At 41.1% G+C, this 11,282-nt stretch overlaps 1 protein-coding gene across 1 annotated transcript; it reads left to right on the top strand.

Annotated features, from left to right (window-relative positions):
- Positions 1-9,520: 9,520 nt before the first annotated feature.
- On the top strand, positions 9,521-10,199 carry EDDM3B (epididymal protein 3B). Its single transcript, XM_025920001.2, has one exon. The coding sequence runs from the start codon at positions 9,521-9,523 to the stop codon at positions 10,007-10,009; it is 489 nt and encodes a 162-aa protein (XP_025775786.2). The 3' UTR covers positions 10,010-10,199.
- The last annotated feature ends 1,083 nt before the right edge of the window (positions 10,200-11,282 follow it).

Raw genomic sequence — 11,282 nt, 5'->3', positions numbered from 1 at the left:
TTCCTTTCCCAAGCTTTAATTCCCCCTCTTATATTTTAAATTCACCAATAAAAACTAAACTCTCAAAATTGTAGGCATACCACCCATGACTCCAACAAAGGCAGAGTCTGCACACTCCTTCTCTACACAAGAGCCCACTGTATGACTTTGAGTGTGCCATGTACCTTCCAGAATATATGATTAATAAGCTTTGTTTTTTCAAAGTTCACAATGGTTGTTGCTGAGATGTATCCTGCCATCATAATAAGAGCCACAGGGCCAGTCCAGCCACAAGATTGGCTCTGGTTGGGGAAATGTCTGTGGGGGCTCAACACAAATCATGCAGGCAATGTACATGCCTCCAGGGATCCCTAGTTGATGACATCATGATACAAGAGCTGAGTCCAAGACAAAAGAGTGAGGATATACAGAAAAGAGAACCCTGCTAACTACTGGTGGGAATGTAAACTGGTGCAGCCATTATGGAAAACAGCATGAAGACTCCTCAAAAAATTAAAAATAAAACTATCCTTTGATCCAGAAATCTCATTTCTGGGTGTTTATACAAAGGAATTGAAATCAAGATCTCAAAGAGATACCCACACCTTTATGTTCATTGCAGCATTGTTCACAGTAGCCAAGACAGGGGAAAAAAACAAAAGGAGCTTCAGCAGAAAGAAATCTTAACTGAATTTCCATCATTTGACTAAAGCAGAGCCTCCTAAAAAAATGGCCACCACTAACTTCCCTCCAAAGCAGTCTCCAGACAGGAGGTGTTTCAAAAAAACTGTGTAGAGTTGCCTGGGTGGCTCAGTCAGTCGAGCATCTCACTTTAGCTCAGGTCAAGATCTCACAGTTCTTGAGTTCAAGCCCCACATCAGGCTCTCTGCTGTCAGCACAGAGTCCGCTTCAGATCCTCTGTTCCCCTCTCTCTCTCTGTCCCTTCTCAGCTCGTGCATGGCTCTCTCTCAAAAATAAATAAATAAAATGTCAAAAGAATGAAAGAAAGAAAGAAAGAAAGAAAGAAAGAAAGAAAGAAAGAAAAGGGAAGGGAAGGGAAGGGAAGGGAAGGGAAGGGAAGGAAAGGAAAGGAAAGGAAAGGAAAGGAAAGGAAAGGAAAGGAAAGGAAACTGTGTAAATGAGGTTTATCAGAACCCTTCATTTGTCTTCCCTAAAAGCCCATTTGTTTTTCCCTTGAAGTCTTTCCCCACTCTCTTTCCCCTAACTAAGTTGGTTTATAAACTTCTATCTCTAGCTGGTCAGTGAACCTCTTCATCACAATGCATGTGTACAATTAAACCTGTTTTCTTTTTTTCCTGTTAATCTACCTATTTTCCTCCCAAAGATGTGTTTGGAAATGTATATTTAGAGTGAGGAGGAAGGATGAGAAAAGAATTCTGTCCTTGGCTCAATCCAAGTAGTCGTGAGAGTCGGTAAGTAAAAGAAACAATCTGAGGTGCCTGGTTGGCTCACTTGGAAGAGCATACAAATTTTGATCTGGGGGTCATGAGCTTGAGACCCATGTTGGGTGTAGAGATTACTTTAAAAAAGGCAACCTTAAAAAATAAATGAATAAAAGAAACAACCCATGCTGGGCACATAACTCACTTGTGGAATTTACCATTGACTCTTGTCTGTATGCCCTCTGCTTATGTTCTACTGACCTTCAATCCTTCAATAATGTATCAGACCCTGTATTACCTACTGTTTTCAAGTGTAGAGGTAGCAAAATTTTCCCTCCTTCGTTTCTAGGTTCTTTGACTGTTGTAACAAATAAACTGGCATAAAGCAAATTAGCAAGAGAAATTATAAGAGAAGTATTAAGGCACAAGTGTATTTCTGCCTGAATGTGTTTTTACTGAGACTTCAGAAATTCATCCAAAGCCTAATAAAAATAATGAATTGTCTTTTTTTTTCTTACATACCATTTCTCTCTGCATAAATAGTTATGGAAGACTTTAATTAGAACATTATGAATAATAAAAGATAACATTTATCACAACTGTCCAGACAATCAAGATGGGGTTAATTATGGAAAGGCTAGAACAAAGCATTTTATTTGTCTCTCATTTAAGAATTCCCAGGTAAGTGGTATAAGTTATTTAGGAATCCCATTTCTTCTGTTACATTACTCTGCCATCCCCAAGGGGAGAGGTGTTAAGCTCAATTGTATCATACACCCCTTTGGCATTCTGGTGAAGCCAATGAATAATTGAGAATAATAACAATAATTAAGAACAAGAGAATATTTTTAAATGCACAAAATAAAATACATTGGATTTTAAATGAAATTAAATCAAATATTTAAAGTTTGTGATATAGTAATATATGTGTTTATTAGTGCATTAAGTAATAATATCTAAAGGGGGTCTAATCACTACTGTAGTTTTGAGTATGATCAGTGCAAAATATTTTGAGATATTTGCAATGACTATAAACTGATATCAAAGATTTCCACTGTTTTTAATTCAAAAGTGAATAATTGTTTTTTTTGTTTTTTGTTTTTGTTTTTTAATTTTATTTTTTTACAGTAATCTCTACACCCAACATCAGACTCGAACTCAAACCCCAAGATCAAGGGTCACGTGCTGTATCGACTGAACCAGTCAAGCGCCCCCAAAAGTGAAAGAATTGTTAAATTTCAGTTGCAGGTTAGTGAAAATAAAGATGTTAATTTTCCCCCCTGTGAAAATAAAAAGGAAACCTGGTTTAGAATGGCGTGGGGAGGCCAGCAGGGGGCGCTCTCATACCCTGCCACTCACGCCAATTACAGATCCTACGGAAAGACTACTTTGCAAGTCTTAATACTTTACAATCCCAGCAGGAAGATAGGCTTTCCCTCCCTACTAGGGAACAGCCAATTAAGACTGTCACAACCCAGCCAATGAAAAGCCACTACACCTCCAATTCCTAGTTTAAGCCAATGGACTGTTTGTTTATAACAGGCTTCCAAACTTCTTCCTTTCCTCTAGAAACAAGTGTTCCTCTCCTTTGTTCAGGGGACTGGCCTATGGTTTTGCTGTAGCTTGCTTGTCCTTGATTATTATTCTCTGCTATTCCTGAATAAGCCCATTTTTGCTGGTAGAATAACTGGTAGTTTTGTTTTTTACGGTTGACACCCCATACCAGTTCATGGATCCTATAAATTCCATTCCTGTGGTTCTTGGAAGCCCCTGGATTCCAGGTTAAGACACCCTGAGACATAATGATCATCTGCATGAGAAAATTTATCACTATGTTTTTGGGAAACAGCTGTACCAAAACACTGAAAAACTGAATAATGGTCAACGAAAGGATATATCAAGGAATTAATAGAAAGGAGCTAAAGTCAAGGAAAATGTTTAAAGAAAGAATATAATTAACAAATGGTTTTAAATTTGTATTCAAGGATAATATCTCTTTAGGAACTCAAATCAGAAGCCACAACCCAAGCAGCTTCTATTACAAAAGCTGGTAGAACTCTAGGAAGCAGACCAAATGAACAGCTCTCAGAAACAATGGTTAACTCACTTTCCTGGGCTGCTTTGGTAGTTGATTTCTGCAGATATAAAGGGATATGTTCCTACAGTTCAGTTCAGGTTGTTTCCCAACTGGCTTTATTTCAGAGAAGCCGTAGAATTTATGGCTTAGCCCATAGTTGAATGTGTGGATGTATGCTTTGGTTCACAATTTTTCTTCCACATCAAAAGTAGAATATCACACTTATTTCAGAAACACTGGATTAAGTAGTTAAAACTAGAAATGACTGGGGTACAACAACCTGATATTATCAACCAATATTATCAACAACTGATATCAACATAACACTTTATTGTTTAAAAAAAGCTACTTTTGGGGGCGCCTGGGTGGCTCAGTCTGTTAAGCATCTGACTTCAGCTCAGGTCATGATCTCACAGTTTGTGGGTTCGAGCCCCGCGTCGGGCTCTGTGCTGACAGCTCAGAGCCTGGAGCCTGTTTCAGATTCTGTGTCTCCCTCTCTCTCTGCCCCTCCCCCACTTGCACTCTGTCTCTCTCTGTCTCAAAAAGAAATAAACATTAAAAAAAAATTTATTTAAAAAGCTACTTTTGGGGCACCTGGGTGGCTCAGTCGGTTAGGCGTCCGGCTTTGGCTCAGGTCATGATCTTGTGGTCACGAGTTCGAGCCCCACGTCAGGCTCTGTGCTGACTGCTCAGAGCCTGGAGCCTGTTTCAGATTCTGTGTCTCCCTCTCTCTGACCCTCCCCCCGTTTATGCTCTGTTTCTCTCTGTCTGAAAAATAAATAAACATTTAAAAAAAACTTTAAAAAAAATTTTAAAAAGCTACTTTTCCATGCATTGCTTCCTGTAATTCTCAGAATTACTCACTCATGTCCTAGAATGTACTGTAAAATATACGGTATTGGAAACCCATGGATCTCTTTCTGAGCTTGCACCTTCACACAATAGTCCTCATAGTTTGTCCCCACTGCCTCTCTCTGTGTTCATTAAGTCACTACCTGATTCAGCAGATCACAGGAACTTGTTAGAAAGGGCTGTTGATATGTGGCCACATGATGGCCACCTTAATTCTTCTCAGAGTCATCTTTCAAATCCTCCAAACCCAGGTGCCCCAAATTCCTGCCTTTTTACTCCCCCTCTTCACCCAAAAATACTAGAGAGTAATTGGATTTGCAGTACGCCCTGAGACAACTCCCATTCAGTCTCTCAGCACACGATTACCAATTATTCAAGGGAAACTTGACATGAGCTGGGCTTTGAGGTACACCAGAGTTTCTGTAAATCCAAATGTGTTTCTATAAGTGCCAATACTTCTCTACCTAATCCTAATGACATAGCTCCCATTCAAAGAGAAGATCAGGACACTATATACCAGGATGGCATTGCTACTAATGTGCTTTGAAGATAAGCTCTGGGTATGAACTGAACGTGATGACTATAAAACAACAACAACAAAAAATTTCCCTTTACTCTCTGTGAGCAGTGAAATAAAATAAAGTCACTTATGGGGTGACTAGCTGGCTCAGTTGATACATATTGTGACTCTTGATGTTAGGGTCAGGAGTTTGAGCCTCATATTGGGGGTAGAGTTTACTTGAAAACAAAAATAAATAGTCACTTGGGTCAAGGGGGTGGGTAAAATGGAGCAGGGAGACCATTAAGGAGGTGGCCTTTATGTATGTCCTCATTTGGTGGAGTCATGAACTTTTGAACTGGGTCAACTCATAAATACTCTAAAGACTCTGCAGAACACCTGCAACTTGCTACAGTATCAATTGGACCTTTGCATAGTGATAGCTTTAGCAACCAATTATGTTTAGCCAATATTAGTTTTCTTTCAACAACACCAATCAAAATTCTTTGTAAACAATGTATAACAGCATTCCCCTTTTGTCTCTAAAATCCCTGACTTTTGCTCTCTTGTGGGACACTATTTGGGTTGTGTGATCAGATCACCCCAAATTACAATTCTGGATCTCAAATAAATGCTTTTGCTTAATCATTGCCTCCTTACAATTTTTGGTTGACACTGTCTAGGTTCTTTTATTACCTCTGTAATAAAAACAGATTAACAAAAGAAAAACATACAGAAATTCAACAACATGTGTATCTCTTGTATATATTGTGGATAGTCAGAAAAACTGAGTAAAACTTACCAAAATGAGTCAAGCCACCACCTTAAATACCATCTTCAGCTAAAGACAAAGGAAATGGGTGCTGGGTGGCTCAGTCGGTTAAGCGGTTAAGCGTCTGACTTCAGCTCAGGTCATGATCTTGCAGTCTGTGAGTTTGAGCCCTGTGTCGGGCTCTGTGCTGACAGCTCAGAGACTGCTTTGGATTCTGTGTCTCCCTCTCTTTCTGCACCTCTAGTGCTCTCTCTCTCGCTCTCTCTCTGTCTTTCAAAGTGAATAAATGTTAAAAAAAAAAAAAAAAAAAAAGGACAAAAGAAAGATATTGCAGTGGGAGTGGGGAGGCCAGTTAAGGGAGGTTATGAGGAAAAGCGCAGCAAACAAAGTTAAGGTTTGTTGTGTATATTTAAGTCTATGCCTTCTCCATTGGTAAGAGTTTCTTGTGATTTCGAGTCAGCCTTCTCTTCCTGGTACTAAGAGTGAGATACTCTCACAAATGGAGATTTCCTAAATGTCCCTTACAAAAGGGTAACTGCCACTCCCGGGTTTCAGAGCTTCTCCTGGGCTTGTGGCTTCTTAAAAATAACCAGCTTAGGGGCGCCTGGGTGGCACAGTCGGTTAGGCGTCCGGCTTCAGCCAGGTCAAGATCTCGCGGTCCGTGAGTTCGAGCCCCGCGTCAGGCTCTGGGCTGATGGCTCAGAGCCTGGAGCCTGTTTCCGATTCTGTGTCTCCCTCTCTCTCTGCCCCTCCCCCGTTCATGCTCTGTCTCTCTCTGTCCCAAAAATAAATAAAAACGTTGAAAAAAAATTTTAAAAAAAATAAAATAAAATAACCAGCTTAAATAATCCTTATGCCAAAGAGGTATAATTTGGAGTGGCATGCTTTGCTACCCTTCATGACAATTTGATGATAAAGTGGCCCAGTGAGAAACTCAACCAAGGTGGCTTAGCTGGGAGTAGCCCTCAAAGAAATGCATTGATAGGGACGCCTGGGTGGTTCAGTCGGTTAAGCATCCAACTTTGGCTCAGGTCATGATCTCATGGTTTGCAAGTTTGAGACCCATGTCAGGCTCTGTGCTGACAGCTCAGAGCCTGGAGCCTGCTTTGGATTCCGTGTCTCCTTCTCTCTCTGCCCCTCCCCTGCTCGTGTTCTCTCTCTCTCTCTCTCTCTCTCGCTCTCTCTCTCTCTCTCTCTCTCCCTCTCTCAAAAACAAATAAACATTAAAAAAGGTTAAAAAAATTCATTAATGGAAAGCACATTCAAGGATCTCACTTTATCCATAAATTGCACCTTGGACTACATACCCTCTGTATCTCTCAATGAAGATTCCACAGTTCACAACTCCAGAGGTGTTTTGTTTTGTTTTTCACTGATGTTCCCATAGACCATAGCCTAGTCATCCGGGGAATTTTCCCCAGAGGTTTTTTGGGATGTGAATTTAGGAGATAAATCTCTGATTGTCTCCTGATAACTCCAGACAACCCCTCTTCAGTATTACCTCTCCCCAGACCCTTGCCATTCCTTTGTGCCCTCAAGTGAGTCTTTGATGTTGGACACCTTTGCTCCAGGCTATTCTCAGAGTGAACCCAAGTGTTCTAGACGAGAAGGTACAGGAACAGGTTCACTTAGTAAGTCTGTTCCCTCTCTCCCCACCCCCACTATTAATCGGTGGAGTGCTGTACCTCTCACTGCTATTCCTCTCTTCACTGCCACAGACTTCTTGGCTCTCTGCTCTTCAGATCCACATACTGATTTCCACCACCAGTGACACATGAGTGTTGGATCTGAACAGGGTGAGTTAGATTTAGGGTTGGTGCTGAGGATGCTTGAGGGGAAAGGCCCAGAAACACTGGAAGGGGCCTGACTGAACTTCTAGACGGTACAGTTAAGATTGGAAAGTGATCCAGTTTGTAAGGAGCAAAGACCTGAATTCAACTCAGGAGTAATCCCACTGATACAGTCTGTCCTGTCAACCCCTCCAATCTTTCCAAGCATAATATTTTGAAGCAACTTGAATCCTGATCTTTTATCCTGGTTAGGACCTTTGGCCAGGTATAGGGTGCCAGAAATGAGCAAGTGCCTGTTCTGTCTTCTATGCTCGATGTAGCACTTTACACAATAGGGGAGGAAAAAAATTTCCTTCCATCCTTCAAGATACTTCCAACTGGTTTAAGAATTAAAATGAAATAAGATTTAGCAGGAGGGAAAAACACCAAAGTTTTATTATGTGCACATGGAGGCCCAGTAATGAAATGGAGACCCCAAGTAAATGACTGAGGCAGGCAGCTTTTATACATTTTAAATAGTGAGACAATACATTTGTGAGGAATTGACAGGAGAGAGAAAACAAATGTTTGGGAGTTCCAATTAGTAAGGAATTCTAAGCAGAATCTGGGCTGAAATAGATTTGTAAAAAGGAATAAAGTTTGTTTATTCAGCTTACTTGGCTTTAAAATTCCAATCTCTGGTGGGGTGCCTGGCTGGCTCAGTTAGTGGAGCATGCAACTCTCGATCTCAGGGTTAAAAGTTCGAGTCCCACGTTGGGCATAGAACCTACTTTTTTTTTTTATTTAATTTTTTTTTTCAACGTTTATTTATTTTGGGGACAGAGAGAGACAGAGCATGAATGGGGGAGGGGCAGAGAGAGAGGGAGACACAGAATCGGAAACAGGCTCCAGGCTCCGAGCCATCAGCCCAGAGCCTGACGCGGGGCTCGAACTCCCGGACCGCGAGATCGTGACCTGGCTGAAGTCGGAGGCTTAACCGACTGCGCCACCCAGGCGCCCCTAGAACCTACTTTAAAAATAATTTTAAGCAAGTAAAATCTCTATCTTTGGTGATAAGAATATCTTTTTATTTCTTAGTATAAGGAGGGTACCTTTCATATGAGATTCATTTTCTGCTTTTAGGGGGACAGAGGAGGGTCTGAGTGTCCTTGTACTGGCTGTTTTCCAAGTAGCTTCAATTCAAAACAATCAATATACTATTGTGACACCTTTTAGGGTGGCCTACCCTGTGTTCCTACAACATTCTCAGAAGGGCTCTCACATGCATATCTTGTTAGAGTCCCTCACAAGTCTGTGAGGCAGCTATTATTAGGCAGATTTGAGGACACAAGTGCTCAGAGAGTTGAGAATCAGGTTAGAGATTCCATAGGGCCAGCTCCACTCCCCATGGTAAATGAGGACAGAGAGCTGGTTTAAAGGGGAAACTTTTTCACACACCTCTATGCCTTAATTTTGGCCAGGGTAGCTCCTGTGAGGGTAGTTTCAATCTTAGTACAGGATTGATTAAAATGGTATTTCAGAACTGGAGCTCCTATATGATGGCATTCTTAACAATAGATCAAGACTGTTTATAACTATGATAACTAGGTAAACGGCCTCTGAGAAGGTATGTGGGTAGTCAGAAGTGATAACAGGCTTTGGGGAAGTGTTATAAGGAAGGCAGGATTAGATAAACACCATCTTGCAGAATCAGTGTAACTGTAGCCTGGGGTCTGAGGGAACCAAAGCCTTCTTGCTTGGAAAATATCACCCAAGTCTTCACTCATCTTCTGCATTCCCTTAAAAGGTGGCAATCCTTTCCACTTCACAGCCATACAGCTTAAAATGCCATTTTTTTTTCAGACTCACGCTCTTCTGAGAACTGATCCGCACCGTAAGACAGAATTAGCTAGAGGGTGATTGGTTGGAGTGGAAGAGAGGGCAGACAGGAGGTGTTTGAAATCCTCAAAATAAACTCCACCTATTTTTTACAATTTTGTGTTTGTCTCACTCAGGCTCTAGCACAATTTCAGTTCTCATAAACTTTATTATCTAACGAGATTCATCACCTTCAAGCCTGGGAACAAAATGATAAAATTGGGCCCAAGTGCCTACACTGGCAGGGAAGGAATTTTAAGTTGGAGGTCAGCTCTTAGGGCAGCTGAAATAATGCTTTCCTCTCTCCCTGCTGTGGACTCACAGGTGGCCCTGGTGACTGAGATGGCATCCTCTCTAAAGGTCCTTGGCCCTATCTTGGCCCTGCTGTTTCCCCTATGTGGGCTGCTTATACACAGCCAGAACCTTTCCTGGAGGGAATTCATGAAGCAGCACTACCTGAGCACAAGCTGGAAATTCAGCGACTACAAATGCGATGATCTCATGAGGGAAAGAGGAGCTCCAAAAGACAGGAACTATCACACCTTCATCTATACCTTGTGGCACAAAATCGAGCATATATGCCTCAGGAAGTGGAGAGATCGTTACAGAAATGTATACATATGGGCCCAGCATCCCTTCAAAATCCTCCAGTGCTACCAGGAGAGTAACAAAAAGAGCTACAGAGAACATAGCAGCTACAGCTACATTGAATTCCACTGTGGCATGAATGGGTATGTGGACAGCATAGAGGACATCCAATTGTTAGACATCAAAAATTAGAAAGTCTACCCACACCCCCAGGTTTTAGTAGAGTGCCCATTACTTCCCAAGTGGTAGCCTGATGCCTACATCAACAGCGCTGGCTACTGCTTCCTTGCGTGTATGTGCCAATGTTTTCTCACGACTGGAGTTATGTACCACAAGGTTTCTTGATATTAAAACTGCCTGCATTGTTTCTCTACCCTGAATACCTTTCTGGCCTCATTTACCTGATTTGCTCTTACATTTTTTTTTTTTTTTAAGATTTACCTCTTATGGCTTTTCTTTTTTACTGAACCAGGGATTTTCCTGATAATGACTCTCCTTGCACCTCCCCGAGCTAAATGATCTTCCCTTCCTTAAATAAATTATATCATTCCAATGTGTACGAAATTTATACATGCTATATGTGCAGAGTATGTGTTCTGTGACTAGTATAGGTGTTACAGGGTGTGTGATGCAGATTATGCTTGGATATGATTTGTGCTGAGTGTAAGGTTAAGGTGTGTGTTACTGGACTCATTCATCAAACATATCTCTAAGGAAATGCATGCATTTTGGATAGGTTAAGGCATTATGTTTCTTGAGGAATAATACATTAAGTAGAAGATAATCACAGAAATGAGTTTACCTGATAATAACCATTTTCACTAGGCAGAGAAATAGAGTCCAATACAGGACTTTAAAATGCAACCTTCAAGAATGGGTCTTAAGACTTAAATTTTGTTGGAGGAAAGAGGAAGTGAATTGCAAAATGAACTGTTGAGGACACAAGTAAGCAGAGTCCACGAGAATTCTGTTTGCTAAATGGGGAAGAGAGATTCAGAGAAAGATAAATCTTCACTTCATATAATTTTGCCTCAGGCAGGTATGGGGAGGAGAAATACTAAACACTAAAGCACCTTCTGTTCTTCAGCCTCTTGCATTGTTGAAAGACTCCAGTCCTGAAACAATCAGAGAAAAGACCAAGGTATGAACATTTTCAGCGAGGTGGCTGTGCTCCTAGTCCTAGAGGTCTGGCCTCAATGAGTAGCCAATGAATCTAGGTTGGTCATCCTGTGCCAAGAGCAGCACCACAGGTTTGCAATTTTTCAGTGCACCTGGGATGAGCAGACAGTGGGGAGATGATGACCTATACAAACCAAACTCACAAAAGATTAGTGTTAAACCAGTAATTCTGCATCAATAATCAATCTACATATGAGGAGGAATACTGATTGTTTTTCTCAGTTGATAAAAGCTGCTTCAAAATGTAATGGCAGGGGTGCCTGTGTGGTTCATCCTGTTAAGAGTC

This window comes from Puma concolor, chromosome B3, assembly GCF_028749965.1.
Source record: "Puma concolor isolate L17-30 chromosome B3, mPumCon1.1.hap2, whole genome shotgun sequence".
Classification (NCBI taxonomy): Eukaryota; Metazoa; Chordata; class Mammalia; order Carnivora; family Felidae; genus Puma; species Puma concolor.
Note: the sequence above shows the minus strand (reverse complement) of the source record. Positions and strands in the feature narration are given on the sequence as shown.